General features: G+C 43.2%; 1 protein-coding gene across 1 annotated transcript in view; it reads left to right on the forward strand.

Annotated features, from left to right (window-relative positions):
* Positions 1 to 708: 708 nt before the first annotated feature.
* LOC139412257 (tubulin gamma complex component 5) overlaps positions 709 to 19,405 on the forward strand; it is a 52,343-nt gene continuing 33,646 nt past the window's right edge. The window contains exons 1-11 of the mRNA XM_071159134.1: positions 709 to 1,276; positions 1,386 to 1,439; positions 1,528 to 1,636; positions 2,554 to 2,650; positions 2,741 to 2,817; positions 5,338 to 5,464; positions 13,607 to 13,724; positions 13,908 to 13,997; positions 16,585 to 16,678; positions 17,634 to 17,877; positions 18,618 to 18,820. Coding sequence (XP_071015235.1) covers positions 1,137 to 1,276; positions 1,386 to 1,439; positions 1,528 to 1,636; positions 2,554 to 2,650; positions 2,741 to 2,817; positions 5,338 to 5,464; positions 13,607 to 13,724; positions 13,908 to 13,997; positions 16,585 to 16,678; positions 17,634 to 17,877; positions 18,618 to 18,820 — 1,353 coding nt within the window. The 5' untranslated portion in view covers positions 709 to 1,136. The remainder of the gene's footprint in view (positions 1,277 to 1,385; positions 1,440 to 1,527; positions 1,637 to 2,553; positions 2,651 to 2,740; positions 2,818 to 5,337; positions 5,465 to 13,606; positions 13,725 to 13,907; positions 13,998 to 16,584; positions 16,679 to 17,633; positions 17,878 to 18,617; positions 18,821 to 19,405) is intronic.

The raw sequence follows: 19,405 nt of genomic DNA on the forward strand, positions 1-19,405 counted from the left end.
CAAGTGGTCACCGACGGGATTGGTTCAATTTATAAAACAGGAAGTTTGGAAAAGAATACAATTCGAAATAGATAAGGGGGGCATTGCATCAGTAAAACAGAGATGGAAAGGGATTTACCCGTCATTGTAAATGTGTTTCTAACCGATATATAATTGTATTACATAGGTACAATTGAAATGTAAACTAAGCCTTTGTAGATATTTGATATACACTGAGGTTTATCCAGAGTGCATTTTGGCATATGTATATATTTTTATTTATAGAATTGTTTGTATTGCTTTTGGAGATTGTTAGAGGCATGTTAAGCTTAAATATAGGCCAATAATACTGGTCAGGTTCTGCAGAACAGCACTTTTTTTTAGGAGTTTTGATATTCTTATATGGTTACGGTACTTGTTGATACTGTTTAAGTATCCATGTTATGTACAACGTTATGCACTAAATTTGTAATTGTATTTGAATGTGAAATGAAAAATATATACATTTTTCAAAAAAAAAATATATATATATATATATATTTTTTTTTTTTGTTGTTTGTTTTTGTAATAAATCCCAGACCCCATCCCCGCACAAGTAATTTTGTATTCTAGTAGGCCGTCATTGTAAATAAGAATTTCTTCTTAACTGACTTGCCTAGTTAACTGAAGTTAAAAAATATATATGTTTTGAAATGCGGACTTTTATTTTGACGGTTTTCTCATTACCATAGGACAGTGACGTCATCGTTAGCGTTGCTAGTATTCGAGAAGTTGTTGCATGAAGATAGCTAGCTATCATAATAAACATTAACGGCGGAGAGCTGAAACAAATTAATTCATTGCAACGTCTTCTGATGCATAAATAATGCATGCGATTTAATTTCTCTAGTTTAGTATCATAACTTCAAGGGACGTGTCTTTAGGCCTTTACTCGTTGCTAACGCGTAGCTAGCTAGCTCCCACTGTTTCCACATAATGAATTTCAACGCAACGGCCAGCTAATAAGCTGGCATGCTAATTGAAAAAGATTTAGCTGGCACTATCCGACGATACAGCATCAAGAGTCCAGCTATCAATAAATGCAGTTTCTTCGTTGGTGAATTTTACAGCACAGTGAATGTATTAGCTTGCTAACGCTAGTCAAATTGGTCACAATAATGTCACAGGCGCACTGGACCAAATTCGAAAAGGAGACCGAGGAAGAGGTGAAGAACCTGGTCAAACACATCAGTGGGATTCAAGATGAAGAAGAGCAGAACTTTCAACTGGCACTGAAATTTACCTGGTCCAATTTCAGGTAAGGATGCCACATTTTAATTATGATTACACAGCTGCTTTAGAAAAGGTGATATAGTCAAAGATGAACTGTTATGATAGTCATCGTGGGTTTGTCTCTGTGTTGGCAGGTTTCACCGTTTCCTAGATGCCAATAGTCATAAAGTTCAACGCAGTGTGAATGGGTGAGTTGGCAAACAGGTTATATGATTTGTGTATGTAGAATTAACGTTACCTGTTCATTAGGAGCATGATGCAATACCACTGTTTCAGGATCTATGAGAAACTGATGGTGCATTCAGACCTGAGTAAAGCAGAGAGCTGGGTCAGACTGACAGAAGAGTTCCTCAACTCACCTCTACCCAACACAGATGGAACTAAGGTATGGTTGGACCAGAAACATACTGCACACAGACTCTATAATTACAAGCGAGGTGGGGGTGGGGGGCAGGAAGCATAGTGTGGCACCCACCAGTGACTGAAAGGTCAATGTAAATAGTCTGGGTGGGCATTTGATTAGTTGTTCAGCAGTCTTCTGTCTTGGGGGTAGAAGCTGTTCAGGAACATTTTGGTCTTAGACTTGGGGCTCCGGTACCACTTGTTGTGCGGTTGTAGAGAGAACCGTTTTTGACTTGCGTGACTGGAGTCTTTGACAATTTTTTGGGGCCTTCCTCTGACACTGCCTGGTATAGAGGTCCTGGATGTCAGGAAGCTTGGCCCCAGGTTATGTACTGGGCCGTACGCACTACCCTCTGTAGCGCCTTGCGGTCGGAGGCCAAGCAGTTGCCATACCAGGCAGTGATGCAACCAGTCAGGATGCTCTCGATGTTGCAGCTGTAGATTGTTTTGAGGATCTGAGGACCCATGCCAAATCTTTTCAGTCTTCTGAGGGGGAAACGATGTTGTCGTGCCCTCTGCACGACGGTCTTTGTGTGTTTGGAACATGACAGTTTGTGGTGTAAAAATGTCAGGGAAGACACTTGCTGGTTGGTCTGTGCTCTCAGTACACGTCCTGGTAATCCATCTGGCCCCGCGGCTTTATGAATGTTGACCTGTTTAAAGGTCTTGCTCACATCGGCTACGGAGAGCGTGATCACACAGTCGTCTGGAACAGCTAGTGCTCTCATGCATGCTTCAGTGTTTCTTGCCTCAAAGCTAGCGTAAAAGGCATTTAACTCGTCTGGCAGGCTCGCATATGATCAACATAATGCACACAGCCTGTATCATAAAATGAACCTGTACGCTTAGTTTGCAGTGCAGTGAATGACCTACCTTGTGTCCTCCTATGTTTTGTTACAGACTGACGTTCATCACAGTCTCCTGGACCTTCTCCTACACCTCTCCGACTCTCCCCTTAACTCCAACTACAGCGAGACACCCAGACTGAAGGAGACTGGTGAGTACATAACCCTTTCCTTCCTCTGATTTTCCTCTTACTCCTGATGTGTTCTCAGTCTGGACTACATGACCCCCTGTGTCTGTGTAGAGAAAGAAGACGACTTTGACTGGTGTGGATATTTAAAGGAAGGAGAGCTAGACACAGATCCATATCCAGACACCCCAGTGAGTAAAACATGATTCAACTCTTTCTTCTGCTCATTTTCCATTTCAAACATGTTCCGTGATGTTCAGCCCTTCATTTCTATTATTACCAGAATCTACTGCACTGTTTTGAAACCGTGGCGCCGTCCAAATGCCACCCTTATTGACCAGAGCCATCTCTCTCCAAGCACTCTGTCTGATTCAGTCAGTTCTAATGGGATGGCTGATTTGATGTAGTGTGTAGTCCTTCCTCTTCCTGGCCTTGTTTTGATGCTAACTGTTAACTGTCTCTAACAGGAGTCTCTCTCTCTTACTACTGAGTGATTAGTGCTTTTTGAGGTCGGTTTGGTTTCGGTTCCAATATTAAAAAATTCTAGATTTTTTTACAACATCAAATGCATTATAAAATGACGACATTAAAATGATTTCAGAGCTTTTTAATTGAAATTCCAAAGCCAAAAATAGTGGAAGAAAATATTCCATTGTCTTTGTCAGGTCCACATTGGGTAGACATCAATTGAAAAATAGGACATTTCTATGAAATAATACAATATTTCAGTTGTGTATATTGCATTTTGTATTTGATGACTTTATTATTTTTCATTCCTTAAAGTCATCATCTCATCTCTGCTAAGGCAGTAGCAGCCAGCCAGACCATCTAACGTTATCTCTGAAGACAGCACGGGGAGAACAGTCATCCTATTTAGCTAGCCTGCCTCAGTACGCTTCATAGCTGTTTGACCAAATAATTTGACTAGTTCTTCAAAGTAGATACGGCATACTTCCACAAACTGTCTCTATTCCTCGTCTTTGTGTACATTCCTCTCATGCGGTCTGTGTTCATCTACCTCTTTACCATAGGAGCTGTCTGTTAAACATCTCTCTACCATAGGAGTGGTCTGTTAAACATCTCTACTATAAGAGTGGACTGTTAAGCATCTCTATCTAGGAGTGGTCTGTTAAACATCTCTACCATAGGAGCTGTCTGTTAAACATCTCTATCTAGGAGGGGTCTGTTAAACATCTCTCTATTTAGGAGCGGTCTGTTAAACATCTCTATCTAGGAGTGGTCTGTTAAACATCTCTATCTAGGAGCGGTCTGTTAAACATCTCTACCATAGGAGCGGTCTGTTAAACATCTCTCTACCATAGGAGCGGTCTGTTAAACATCTCTCTACCATAGGAGCGGTCTGTTAAACATCTCTATCTAGGAGTGGTCTGTTAAACATCTCTATCTAGGAGCGGTCTGTTAAACATCTCTCTATCTAGGAGTGGTCTGTTAAACATCTCTCTATCTAGGAGCGGTCTGTTAAACATCTCTCTATCTAGGAGCGGTCTGTTAAACATCTCTCTATCTAGGAGCGGTCTGTTAAACATCTCTCTACCATAGGAGCGGTCTGTTAAACATCTCTCTACCATAGGAGAGGTCTGTTAAACATCTCTCTATCTAGGAGCGGTCTGTTAAACATCTCTCTACCATAGGAGCGGTCTGTTAAACATCTCTCTACCATAGGAGCGGTCTGTTAAACATCTCTCTACCATAGGAGCGGTCTGTTAAACATCTCTCTACCATAGGAGCGGTCTGTTAAACATCTCTCTACCATAGGAGCGGTCTGTTAAACATCTCTCTACCATAGGAGCGGTCTGTTAAACATCTCTATCTAGGAGTGGTCTGTTAAACATCTCTATCTAGGAGCGGTCTGTTAAACATCTCTCTATCTAGGAGTGGTCTGTTAAACATCTCTCTATCTAGGAGCGGTCTGTTAAACATCTCTCTATCTAGGAGCGGTCTGTTAAACATCTCTCTATCTAGGAGCGGTCTGTTAAACATCTCTCTATCTAGGAGCGGTCTGTTAAACATCTCTCTATCTAGGAGCGGTCTGTTAAACATCTCTCTACCATAGGAGCGGTCTGTTAAACATCTCTCTACCATAGGAGAGGTCTGTTAAACATCTCTCTATCTAGGAGCGGTCTGTTAAACATCTCTCTACCATAGGAGCGGTCTGTTAAACATCTCTCTACCATAGGAGCGGTCTGTTAAACATCTCTCTACCATAGGAGCGGTCTGTTAAACATCTCTCTACCATAGGAGCGGTCTGTTAAACATCTCTCTACCATAGGAGCGGTCTGTTAAACATCTCTCTACCATAGGAGCGGTCTGTTAAACATCTCTCTACCATAGGAGCGGTCTGTTAAACATCTCTCTACCATAGGAGCGGTCTGTTAAACATCTCTCTATCTAGGAGCGGTCTGTTAAACATCTCTCTATCTAGGAGCGGTCTGTTAAACATCTCTCTATCTAGGAGCGGTCTGTTAAACATCTCTCTATCTAGGAGCGGTCTGTTAAACATCTCTCTATCTAGGAGCGGTCTGTTAAACATCTCTATCTAGGAGCGGTCTGTTAAACATCTCTCTATCTAGGAGCGGTCTGTTAAACATCTCTCTATCTAGGAGTGGTCTGTTAAACATCTCTCTATCTAGGAGTGGTCTGTTAAACATCTCTCTATCTAGGAGTGGTCTGTTAAACATCTCTCTATCTAGGAGTGGTCTGAGGAGGAGAGCGAGGACGAGGACAGTCAGCAGCCGCTCAGCAGAGAGGATTCTGGGATACAGGTGGACCGTACCCCCCAGGAGGACCAGGAGAAGACGGTCCCTGTTACCTGGACAGGTACAGATCATATACTCTCAATACCTGAAGCCCAATCTTGTGATTACAGTGGGTTTATTGTGTTGTGGTTATAGCGGGTTTATTGTGATTACAGTGGGTTTATTGTGACTACAGTGGGTTTATTGTGACTACAGTGGGTTTATTGTGACTACAGTGGGTTTATTGGGATTACAGTGGGTTTTTTGTATTGTGGCTACAGTGGGTTTATTGTGGCTACAGTGGGTTTATTGTGGCTACAGTGGGTTTATTGTGACTACAGTGGGTTTATTGTGACTACAGTGGGTTTATTGTGGTTACAGTGGGTTTATTGGGATTACAGTGGGTTTATTGGGATTACAGTGGGTTTATTGTGACTACAGTGGGTTTATTGTGACTACAGTGGGTTTATTGTGGTTACAGTGGGTTTATTGTGATTACAGTGGGTTTATTGTCTTGTGGCTACAGTGGGTTTATTGTGACTACAGTAGGTTTATTGTGACTACAGTGGGTTTATTGGGATTACAGTGGGTTTATTGTCTTGTGGCTACAGTGGGTTTATTGTGACTACAGTGGGTTTATTGTGACTACAGTGGGTTTATTGTGATTACAGTGGGTTTATTGTCTTGTGGCTACAGTGGGTTTATTGTGACTACAGTGGGTTTATTGTGACTACAGTGGGTTTATTGTGACTACAGTGGGTGTATTGTGGTTACAGTGGGTTTATTGGGATTACAGTGGGTTTATTGTGGTTACAGTGGGTTTATTGGGATTACAGTGGGTTTATTGTGGTTACAGTGGGTTTATTGTGATTACAGTGGGTTTATTGTCTTGTGGCTACAGTGGGTTTATTGTGACTACAGTGGGTTTATTGTGGTTACAGTGGGTTTATTGTGGTTACAGTGGGTTTATTGTGACTCCACTGGGTTTATTGTGGCTACAGTGGGTTTGTGATTACAGTGGGTTTGTGTTGTGACTACAGCGGGTTTATTGTCTTGTGGGTTTATTGTGACTACAGTGGGTTTATTGTGATTACAGTAGGTTTATTGTCTTGTGATTACGGTGGGTTTATTGTGACTACAGTGGGTTATTGTGTTGTGACTACAGCGGGTTTATTGTCTTGTGGTTACAGTGGGTTTATTGTGACTGCAGTGGGTTTATTGTGTTGTGACTACAGTGGGCTTACTGTGTTGTGACTACAGCGGGTTTGTTGTGTTGTGACTACAGCGGGTTTGTTGTGACTACAGCGGGTTTATTGTGACTACAGTGGGTTTATTGTGACTACAGTGGGTTTATTGTGACTACAGTGAGTTTATTGTGACTACAGCGGGTTTATTGTGACTACAGTGGGTTTATTGTGACTACAGTGGGTTTATTGTCTTGTGATTACAGTGGGTTTATTGTGATTACAGTGGGTTTATTGTGATTACAGTGGGTTTATTGTGATTACAGTGGCTTTATTGTCTTGTGATTACAGTGGGTTTATTGTCTTGTGATTACAGTGGGTTTATTGTGATTACAGTAGGTTTATTGTCTTGTGATTACAGCGGGTTTATTGTTTTGTGACTACAGTGGGTTTATTGTGATTACAGTGGGTTTATTGTGATTACAGTGGGTTTATTGTGATTACAGTGGGTTTATTGTGGTTACAGTGGGTTTATTGTGATTACAGTGGGTTTATTGTTTTGTGATTACAGTGGGTTTATTGTGATTAGTGGGTTTATTGTGGGTTTATTGTCTTGTGATTACAGTGGATTTATTGTGATTAGTGGGTTTATTGTGTTGTGGTTATAGCGGGTTTATTGTCTTGTCATTACAGCGGGTTTATTGTCTTGTGATTACAGTGGGCTTATTGTGACTACAGTGGGTTTATTGTGATTACAGTGGGTTTATTGTGACTACAGTGGGTTTATTGTGTTGTGACTACAGTGGGTTTATTGTGTTGTGACTACAGTGGGTTTATTGTGTTGTGACTACAGTGGGTTTATTGTGTTGTGATTACAGTGGGTTTATTGTGGTTACAGTGGGTTTATTGTGATTACAGTGGGTTTATTGTGATTACAGTGGGTTTATTGTGATTACAGCGGGTTTATTGTCTTGTGGCTACAGTGGGTTTATTGTGATTACAGTGGGTTTATTGTGATTACAGTGGGTTTATTGTCTTGTGATTACAGTGGGTTTATTGTCTTGTTGTTACAGCAGGTTTATTGTGATCACAGTGGGTTTATTGTCTTGTGGTTACAGTGGGTTTATTGTGACTACAGTGGGTTTATTGTGGTTACAGTGGGTTTATTGTGATTACAGTGGGTTTATTGTCTTGTGGCTACAGTGGGTTTATTGTGACTACAGTGGGTTTATTGTGACTACAGTGGGTTTATTGTGACTACAGTGGGTGTATTGTGGTTACAGTGGGTTTATTGGGATTACAGTGGGTTTATTGTGGTTACAGTGGGTTTATTGTGATTACAGTGGGTTTATTGTGGTTACAGTGGGTTTATTGTGATTACAGTGGGTTTATTGTCTTGTGATTACAGTGGGTTTATTGTCTTGTGGTTACAGCAGGTTTATTGTGATTACAGTGGGTTTATTGTCTTGTGGGTTTATTGTGATTACAGTGGGTTTATTGTCTTGTGGTTACAGTGGGTTTATTGTGACTACAGTGGGTTTATTGTGGTTACAGTGGGTTTATTGTGATTACAGTGGGTTTATTGTCTTGTGGCTACAGTGGGTTTATTGTGACTACAGTGGGTTTATTGTGACTACAGTGGGTTTATTGTGACTACAGTGGGTGTATTGTGGTTACAGTGGGTTTATTGTGATTACAGTGGGTTTATTGTCTTGTGGTTACAGTGGGTTTATTGTGACTACAGTGGGTTTATTGTGGTTACAGTGGGTTTATTGTGATTACAGTGGGTTTATTGTCTTGTGGCTACAGTGGGTTTATTGTGACTACAGTGGGTTTATTGTGACTACAGTGGGTTTATTGTGACTACAGTGGGTGTATTGTGGTTACAGTGGGTTTATTGGGATTACAGTGGGTTTATTGTGGTTACAGTGGGTTTATTGTGATTACAGTGGGTTTATTGTGGTTACAGTGGGTTTATTGTGATTACAGTGGGTTTATTGTCTTGTGATTACAGTGGGTTTATTGTCTTGTGGTTACAGCAGGTTTATTGTGATTACAGTGGGTTTATTGTCTTGTGGGTTTATTGTGATTACAGTGGGTTTATTGTCTTGTGGTTACAGTGGGTTTATTGTGACTACAGTGGGTTTGTGACTACAGTGGGTTTATTGTGACTACAGTGAGTTTATTGTGACTACAGCGGGTTTATTGTGACTACAGTGGGTTTATTGTGACTACAGTGGGTTTATTGTCTTGTGATTACAGTGAGTTTATTGTGATTACAGTGGGTTTATTGTGATTACAGTGGCTTTATTGTCTTGTGATTACAGTGGGTTTATTGTCTTGTGATTACAGTGGGTTTATTGTGATTACAGCGGGTTTATTGTCTTGTGATTACAGCGGGTTTATTGTTTTGTGACTACAGTAGGTTTATTGTGATTACAGTGGGTTTATTGTGATTACAGTGGGTTTATTGTGGTTACAGTGGGTTTATTGTGATTACAGTGGGTTTATTGTGATTACAGTGGGTTTATTGTTTTGTGATTACAGTGGGTTTATTGTGATTAGTGGGTTTATTCTGACTACAGTGGGTTTATTGTCTTGTGGCAACAGTGGGTTTATTGTGATTACAGTGGGTTTATTGTGGGTTTATTGTCTTGTGATTACAGTGGGTTTATTGTGATTAGTGGGTTTATTGTGTTGTGGTTATAGCGGGTTTATTGTCTTGTCATTACAGCGGGTTTATTGTCTTGTGATTACAGTGGGCTTATTGTGACTACAGTGGGTTTATTGTGATTACAGTGGGTTTATTGTGACTACAGTGGGTTTATTGTGTTGTGACTACAGTGGGTTTATTGTGTTGTGACTACAGTGGGTTTATTGTGTTGTGACTACAGTGGGTTTATTGTGTTGTGATTACAGTGGGTTTATTGTGGTTACAGTGGGTTTATTGTGATTACAGTGGGTTTATTGTGATTACAGTGGGTTTATTGTGATTACAGCGGGTTTATTGTCTTGTGGCTACAGTGGGTTTATTGTGATTACAGTGGGTTTATTGTGATTACAGTGGGTTTATTGTCTTGTGATTACAGTGGGTTTATTGTCTTGTGGTTACAGTGGGTTTATTGTGATTACAGTGGGTTTATTGTCTTGTGGGTTTATTGTGATTACAGTGGGTTTATTGTCTTGTGGTTACAGTGGGTTTATTGTGATTACAGTGGGTTTATTGTCTTGTGGCTACAGCGGGTTTATTGTGGCTACAGCGGGTTTATTGTGATTACAGTGGGTTTATTGTGTTGTGACTACAGTGGGTTTATTGTGTTGTGACTACAGTGGGTTTATTGTGTTGTGACTACAGTGGGTTTATTGTGTTGTGATTACAGTGGGTTTATTGTGGTTACAGTGGGTTTATTGTGATTACAGTGGGTTTATTGTGATTACAGTGGGTTTATTGTGATTACAGCGGGTTTATTGTCTTGTGGCTACAGTGGGTTTATTGTGATTACAGTGGGTTTATTGTGATTACAGTGGGTTTATTGTCTTGTGATTACAGTGGGTTTATTGTCTTGTGGTTACAGCAGGTTTATTGTGATTACAGTGGGTTTATTGTCTTGTGGGTTTATTGTGATTACAGTGGGTTTATTGTCTTGTGGTTACAGTGGGTTTATTGTGACTACAGTGGGTTTATTGTGGTTACAGTGGGTTTATTGTGATTACAGTGGGTTTATTGTCTTGTGGCTACAGTGGGTTTATTGTGACTACAGTGGGTTTATTGTGACTACAGTGGGTTTATTGTGACTACAGTGGGTGTATTGTGGTTACAGTGGGTTTATTGGGATTACAGTGGGTTTATTGTGGTTACAGTGGGTTTATTGTGATTACAGTGGGTTTATTGTGGTTACAGTGGGTTTATTGGGATTACAGTGGGTTTATTGTCTTGTGATTACAGTGGGTTTATTGTCTTGTGGTTACAGCAGGTTTATTGTGATTACAGTGGGTTTATTGTCTTGTGGGTTTATTGTGATTACAGTGGGTTTATTGTCTTGTGGTTACAGTGGGTTTATTGTGACTACAGTGGGTTTATTGTGGTTACAGTGGGTTTATTGTGATTACAGTGGGTTTATTGTCTTGTGGCTACAGTGGGTTTATTGTGACTACAGTGGGTTTATTGTGACTACAGTGGGTTTATTGTGACTACAGTGGGTGTATTGTGGTTACAGTGGGTTTATTGTGATTACAGTGGGTTTATTGTCTTGTGGTTACAGTGGGTTTATTGTGACTACAGTGGGTTTATTGTGGTTACAGTGGGTTTATTGTGATTACAGTGGGTTTATTGTCTTGTGGCTACAGTGGGTTTATTGTGGCTACAGTGGGTTTATTGTGACTACAGTGGGTTTATTGTGACTACAGTGGGTTTATTGTGACTACAGTGGGTGTATTGTGGTTACAGTGGGTTTATTGGGATTACAGTGGGTTTATTGTGATTACAGTGGGTTTATTGTGGTTACAGTGGGTTTATTGTGATTACAGTGGGTTTATTGTCTTGTGGTTACAGTGGGTTTATTGTCTTGTGGTTACAGCAGGTTTATTGTGATTACAGTGGGTTTATTGTCTTGTGGGTTTATTGTGATTACAGTGGGTTTATTGTCTTGTGGTTACAGTGGGTTTATTGTGACTACAGTGGGTTTATTGTGGTTACAGTGGGTTTATTGTGATTACAGTGGGTTTATTGTCTTGTGGCTACAGTGGGTTTATTGTGACTACAGTGGGTTTATTGTGACTACAGTGGGTTTATTGTGACTACAGTGGGTGTATTGTGGTTACAGTGGGTTTATTGGGATTGCAGTGGGTTTATTGTGGTTACAGTGGGTTTATTGTGATTACAGTGGGTTTATTGTGGTTACAGTGGGTTTATTGTGATTACAGTGGGTTTATTGTCTTGTGGCTACAGTGGGTTTATTGTGGCTACAGTGGGTTTATTGTGGTTACAGTGGGTTTATTGTGGTTACAGTGGGTTTATTGTGACTCCACTGGGTTTATTGTGGCTACAGTGGGTTTGTGATTACAGTGGGTTTATTGTGTTGTGACTACAGCGGGTTTATTGTCTTGTGGGTTTATTGTGACTACAGTGGGTTTATTGTGATTACAGTAGGTTTATTGTCTTGTGATTACGGTGGGTTTATTGTGACTACAGTGGGTTTATTGTGTTGTGACTACAGCGGGTTTATTGTCTTGTGGTTACAGTGGGTTTATTGTGACTGCAGTGGGTTTATTGTGACTACAGTGGGCTTATTGTGTTGTGACTACAGCGGGTTTACTGTGTTGTGACTACAGCGGGTTTGTTGTGACTACAGTGGGTTTATTGTGACTACAGTGGGTTTGTGACTACAGTGGGTTTGTTGTGACTACAGTGAGTTTATTGTGACTACAGCGGGTTTATTGTGACTACAGTGGGTTTATTGTGACTACAGTGGGTTTATTGTCTTGTGATTACAGTGAGTTTATTGTGATTACAGTGGGTTTATTGTGATTACAGTGGGTTTATTGTGATTACAGTGGCTTTATTGTCTTGTGATTACAGTGGGTTTATTGTCTTGTGATTACAGTGGGTTTATTGTGATTACAGTGGGTTTATTGTCTTGTGATTACAGCGGGTTTATTGTTTTGTGACTACAGTAGGTTTATTGTGATTACAGTGGGTTTATTGTGATTACAGTGGGTTTATTGTGGTTACAGTGGGTTTATTGTGATTACAGTGGGTTTATTGTGATTACAGTGGGTTTATTGTTTTGTGATTACAGTGGGTTTATTGTGATTAGTGGGTTTATTCTGACTACAGTGGGTTTATTGTCTTGTGGCTACAGTGGGTTTATTGTGATTACAGTGGGTTTATTGTGGGTTTATTGTCTTGTGATTACAGTGGGTTTATTGTGATTAGTGGGTTTATTGTGTTGTGGTTATAGCGGGTTTATTGTCTTGTCATTACAGCGGGTTTATTGTCTTGTGATTACAGTGGGCTTATTGTGACTACAGTGGGTTTATTGTGATTACAGTGGGTTTTTTGTGACTACAGTGGGTTTATTGTGTTGTGACTACAGTGGGTTTATTGTGTTGTGATTACAGTGGGTTTATTGTGGTTACAGTGGGTTTATTGTGATTACAGTGGGTTTATTGTGATTACAGTGGGTTTATTGTGATTACAGCGGGTTTATTGTCTTGTGGCTACAGTGGGTTTATTGTGATTACAGTGGGTTTATTGTGATTACAGTGGGTTTATTGTCTTGTGATTACAGTGGGTTTATTGTCTTGTGGTTACAGCAGGTTTATTGTGATTACAGTGGGTTTATTGTCTTGTGGGTTTATTGTGATTACAGTGGGTTTATTGTCTTGTGGTTACAGTGGGTTTATTGTGATTACAGTGGGTTTATTGTCTTGTGGCTACAGCGGGTTTATTGTGGCTACAGCGGGTTTATTGTGATTACAGTGGGTTTATTGTCTTGTGATTACAGTGGGTTTATTGTCTTGTGGTTACAGCAGGTTTATTGTGATTACAGTGGGTTTATTGTCTTGTGGGTTTATTGTGATTACAGTGGGTTTATTGTCTTGTGGTTACAGTGGGTTTATTGTGATTACAGTGGGTTTATTGTCTTGTGGCTACAGCGGGTTTATTGTGGCTACAGCGGGTTTATTGTGACTACAGCGGGTTTATTGTCTTGTGGCTACAGCGGGTTTATTGTGGTTACAGTGGGTTTATTGTGATTGCAGTGGGTTTATTGTGATTACAGTGGGTTTATTGTGATTACAGTGGGTTTATTGTGATTACAGTGGGTTTATTGTCTTGTGGTTACAGTGGGTTTATTGTCTTGTGGTTACAGTGGGTTTATTGTGATTACAGTGGGTTTATTGTGGTTACAGTGGGTTTATTGTGGTTACAGTGGGTTTGTCTTGTGATTATAGTGGGTTTATTGTGACTACAGCGGGTTTGTTGTCTTGTGGGTTTATTGTCTTGTGATTACAGTGGGTTTATTGTCTTGTGATTACAGTGGGTGAGCCTGATGCCAGGTCCTGGTTAGAGCAACATGTGGTTACTCCGTACTGGCAGGGCCACACTCCCCGCTTCCCTCACAGTCTCCATCTACACTCCAACCTGCTCAACGTCTGGTATGACCCCTGAACCTGGCAACCTGGGTTGAGTCCCAAATAGAACACGATTCCCTATATAGTACACTGCTTTTGACCTGGCCCAAATCGCTCTGGGCAGACATGGTTATCTGAGCATGCTGTGTTGATGTTTGTGAAGAGATTGTAATCCTAAAGCTTTATTGCGTTTTTTTTTCTCCACAGGGACCAACACGTGTACAACACTGACCCATTGTATCTGCCTGAAGAGAAAGCCTTTGTCACCGAGACGCAAGTGATCCGGGAGACATTGTGGTAAGATGGGATGGTTGATCCGGGAGACACTGCGGTAAGATGGGATGGTTCTCTTGGTAGCGACTGTCAACATTTCCGCGCTGGCAGGTTGTGTAATTCCACTGAGACTTTTTGTTGTCATCGTGGTCCAATTTCCATGCTGATGCTCTCAGGCGTGACTCAGGATAGTCTTTACCATGGTAACCTTCTTAGACAATGAGCTGTGGACTTCTCCTCCTTCAGCCTTTATACTGGATAGAATATTTTCTTTCTGGACTATATGAGCGATAAAAAACGAATGATCAGGTGAATGGCCGATATAGTGGGGGCTGGTGAATGGCCTATATAGTGGGGGCTGGTGAATGGCCTATATAGTGGGGCCTGGTGAATGGCCGATATAGTGGGGGCTGGTGAATGGCCGATATAGTGGGGGCTGGTGAATGGCCGATATAGTGGGGCCTGGTGAATGGCCGATATAGTGGGGGCTGGTGAATGGCCGATATAGTGGGGGCTGGTGAATGGCCTATATAGTGGGGCCTGGTGAATGGCCTATATAGTGGGGCCTGGTGAATGGCCGATATAGTGGGGGCTGGTGAATGGCCGATATAGTGGGGGCTGGTGAATGGCCTATATAGTGGGGCCTGGTGAATGGCCGATATAGTGGGGCCTGGTGAATGGCCGATATAGTGGGGCCTGGTGAATGGCCGATATAGTGGGGGCTGGTGAATGGCCGATATAGTGGGGGCTGGTGAATGGCCTATATAGTGGGGCCTGGTGAATGGCCTATATAGTGGGGGCTGGTGAATGGCCTATATAGTGGGGGCTGGTGAATGGCCTATATAGTGGGGGCTGGTGAATGGCCTATATAGTGGGGGCTGGTGAATGGCCGATATAGTGGGGGCTGGTGAATGGCCGATATAGTGGGGGCTGGTGAATGGCCTATATAGTGGGGCCTGGTGAATGGCCTATATAGTGGGGCCTGGTGAATGGCCGATATAGTGGGGCCTGGTGAATGGCCGATATAGTGGGGGCTGGTGAATGGCCTATATAGTGGGGGCTGGTGAATGGCCTATATAGTGGGGGCTGGTGAATGGCCGACATAGTGGGGGCTGGTGAATGGCCGACATAGTGGGGGCTGGTGAATGGCCGACATAGTGGGGGCTGGTGAATGGCCGATATAGTGGGGGCTGGTGAATGGCCGATATAGTGGGGGCTGGTGAATGGCCGATATAGTGGGGGCTGGTGAATGGCCGATATAGTGGGGGCTGGTGAATGGCCGATATAGTGGGGGCTGGTGAATGGCCGATATAGTGGGGGCTGGTGAATGGCCGATATAGTGGGGGCTGGTGAATGGCCGATATAGTGGGGGCTGGTGAATGGCCGATATAGTGGGGGCTGGTGAATGGCCGATATAGTGGGGGCTGGTGAATGGCCGATATAGTGGGGCCTGGTGAATGGCCGATATAGTGGGGCCTGGTGAATGGCCGATATAGTGGGACCTGGTGAATGGCCGATAATGACTTCAACTGTAGCTAGACATCAGTCAGAGCTGTCGGTCAGAGCTGTCGGTCAGAGCTGTCTGCTGACAGAATGCCTGTTCTGAATTTTCACCCAAGTTTAGAAGTGCTCCTGAAGAACAAAACGAGTCTGAAGCCGAGCAGAAATGACATTAAGAAGCTTTTTAGATCTGTGTTTACTAAACACAGCAAGATATTAGTTTTGCGGTTTTTATCTTTATCTCCTGCTTGAAAAACATGACCCCTCAGTTTAAGTTGCTATGTAAGTGGCTGAATTAATAAGGGGATGGGGCATCATATTGTGTTCGCTTCCTGCCATGTTTGAGAAGTCAAAGCCCTTTGGATCAGTTATTTTACAATACTATGTAAATAGCCAGGAAACACCAGGACTGTCACTCTGGACTGGCAGGTAAATTAGACTTCTATGCCTGTGTGCTTCTAAAAATTCATCTTTCAGCACTTCACTCACAGTTCGCACAGGGCAGTTCGCACAGGGCAGTTCGCACAGGGCAGTTCGCACAGGGCAGTTCGCACAGGGCAGTTCGCACAGCGCAGTTCGCACAGCGCAGTTCACACAGGGCAGTTCACACAGGGCAGTTCACACAGGGCAGTTCACACAGGGCAGTTCACACAGTTTTTAGTTGCATTCGTTTAAAATGGTCGCACTAGAGCCCTGGCTCCAGAACTTTGGCGTCTACATAAGTATTTTTTTTAAACCTCACGCTTTGGGCTGGATGTATCAATGTGTAGTTCATACATGCAGAATCTATGAACAGAATTACGGTTTTACCTTAATTAGCCACAACATCCTTTGTTTGAAAGTGACTGTTTTCTGAAAGCTGTGCAGTGCCGTTTCCCCCTCGTACGCTAGCCCCCTAGCAATGCGAGTTCCAGCCAATGAGCTTTAGCCCCTCGCCATTTGAGTGACAGCTAGCAAGATGCACACACAGCAGAGAAAGAGGGAGCCAACAACGTAGTACTCCCGTTTTGGCTCTTGAGCGCTACGGTCAGAGCTACTGGTTAAAAATGATGCAAATCTTCCGGAAAGTCTCTTTTAGGGCTTCAGTTGATCCATGATTGTTTGTCCCCAGGCTGCTCTCTGGGGTGAAGAAACACTTTATATTCCAGCATCAGGATGGAAAAGTGGTGGTCAGGAATGATGTGGTGGTCACTCACCTGACTAACGTAAGACTACAGTCTAATCATTACATGTGTATATTACAATCTGGAACAAATTGGTCTCATAAATTGGAATTCCCTGTCTAACCCCATCTCTCTCTCCTCTCTATCTGTCCTTCTTTTTCTTTCTCTCTCCTTTCTCCTCTCTCTCTCTCTCTTTCTACTCTCTCTCTCCTCTCTCTGTCTTTCTCTTTCTCTCCTCTTTCTCGTCTCTGTCTCTCTCCTCTCTCTCCTTTTTCTCCTCTCTCTCTGTCTCTCTCTCTCCTCTTTCTCCTCTCTCTCTCCTCTTTCTACTCTCTCTCCTCTCTATCTGTCTTTCTCTTTCTCTCCTCTTTCTCGTCTCTGTCTCTCTCCTCTCCTTTTTCTCCTCTCTCTCTCTTTCTGTCTTACTCCTCTCTCTTTCTCTTACTCCTCTCTCTTTCTGTGTCTCTCTCCTCTTTCTCTGTCTCTCTCTTTCTGTCTCTCTCTCCTCTTTCTGTCTCTCTCTCTGTCTCTCTCCTCTCTATCTGTCTTTCTTTTTCTCTTTCTCTCCTCTTTCTCTCTCTGTCTCGCTCCTCTCTCTCTCTCTCTCTGTCTCTGTCTCTCTGCTTTCTCCTCTCTCTCTCTCTGTCTCTTTCTTGGTCTCTCTCTCTCCTATTTCTCCTCTCTCTCTCTTTCTCTCTCGTGTCTGTCTCTCTCCTCTCTCTCCTTTTTCTCCTCTCTTTCTCTCTCTGTCTCGCTCCTCTCTCTCTCTCTGTCTCTCTCTCTCTCCCCTTTCTCCTCTTTCTCCTCTCTCTCTCTCTCTTTCTCGGTCTCTCCTATTTCTCTCCCCTCTCTCTCTCTCTCTCTCTCTCTCTCTCTCTCTCTCTCTCTCTCCTCTTTCTCTGTCTCTCTCTTCGTCTCTCTCCTTTCTACTCTCTTTCTCTGTCTCTCTCTCCTCTCTCTCCTCTTTCTTCTCTCTCTCTGTCTCTCTCCCTGCTAGAACTGCCTACGGTCCGTGTTGGAGCACATAGCAGTCTATGGCCAGGCAGTGTTCCGGCTGCAGAGGTTTATAGACGAGGTAACGGGGTACGACACTGAGCCCTGCCCTCCAGGCTCCTACTCCTCTAAGCAGGGCACCGAGCCTCCCTTCAGGACTTACCAGGCTTTTGTCTGGGCTCTCTACAAATACTTCACCTCCTTCAAACAGGAGCTCACCACCATAGAAAGAGACCTCATAGGCAAAGGCAGGTTTACCTTTCATCGTTATACGTTGATGAGTTTCTTGTGGCTTTTGTCTGATGTATACTGTTATTACAGTTGCAAAATTCAGCTAACTTCCATGTCGTGGTCGGAGGTGACGCTGTTATAACCTCTAGATGAGACTGTGACCCTGTTATAACCTCTGTAGATGTGACGATGACCCTGTTATAACCTCTAGATGAAACTGTGACCCTGTTATAACCTCTAGATGAGACGGTGACCCTGTTATAACCTCTAGATGAGACAGTGACCCTGTTATAACCTCTGTAGATGAGACGGTGACCCTGTTATAACCTCTAGATGAGACGGTGACCCTGTTATAACCTCTGTAGATGAGACGGTGACCCTGTTATAACCTCTGATGAGACGGTGACCCTGTTATAACCTCTGATGAGACGGTGACCCTTTTATAACCTCTAGATGAGACGGTGACCCTGTTATAACCTCTAGATGAGACGGTGACCCTGTTATAACCTCTAGATGAGACGGTGACCCTGTTATAACCTCTAGATGAGACGGTGACCCTGTTATAACCTCTGTAGATGAGACTGTGACCCTGTTATAACCTCTGATGAGACGGTGACCCTGTTATAACCTCTGTAGATGAGACGGTGACCCTGTTATAACCTCTGATGAGACGGTGACCCTGTTATAACCTCTAGATGAGACTGTGACCCTGTTATAACCTCTAGATGAGACGGTGACCCTGTTATAACCTCTGTAGATGAGACGGTGACCCTGGCGGGGGTGCTGGACAGACTGACCCCTCACCTGGCCCAGATCAAGGTGCTCCACAAGGTGTTCTGTACGGGTGTGGCAGAGGTCCCCCCTGAGACCCCTAACGTGGTGCGGGCCTCACACCTGCTCAACACACTGTACAAGGCTATCATAGAGTACGACAGCGTGGGAGAGGCATCCCAACAGGCCGTGAGTGTTTGTGTTTACATGTCTGTGTGTCTGACCGTGTCTGTGAGTGTGACCGTGTCCACACACTGTGACCGTGTCCACACACTGTGACCGTGTCCGTGAGTGTGACCGTGTCCGTGAGTGTGACCGTGTCCGTGAGTGTGACCGTGTCCGTGAGTGTGACCGTGTCCGTGAGTGTGACCGTGTCCGTGAGTGTGAGTGGGACCGTGTCTGTGAGCGTGTCTGTGTGTCTGACCGTGTCTGTGAGTGTGACCGTGTCTGTGAGTGTGACCGTGTCTGTGACCGTGTCTGTGTCTGTGAGTGTGACCGTGACCATGTCATTGACCGTGTCTGTGACCGTGTCTGTGTCTGTGAGTGTGACCGTGTCTGTGACCGTGTCTGTGAGTGCGAGTGTGACCGTGTCTGTGACCTTGTCCGTGTCTGTGAGTGTCTCCATGTCTGTGAGTGGGACCGTGTCTGTGACCGTGTCTGTGACCGTGTCTGTGAGTGTGACCGTGTCTGTGAGTGTGACCGTGTCTGTGACCGTGTCTGTCACCGTGTCTGTGACCGTGTCTGTGACCGTGTCTGTGAGTGTGACCGTGTCTG

The sequence above is a fragment of the Oncorhynchus clarkii genome, chromosome 1, assembly GCF_045791955.1.
Source record: "Oncorhynchus clarkii lewisi isolate Uvic-CL-2024 chromosome 1, UVic_Ocla_1.0, whole genome shotgun sequence".
NCBI classification, from domain to species: Eukaryota; Metazoa; Chordata; class Actinopteri; order Salmoniformes; family Salmonidae; genus Oncorhynchus; species Oncorhynchus clarkii.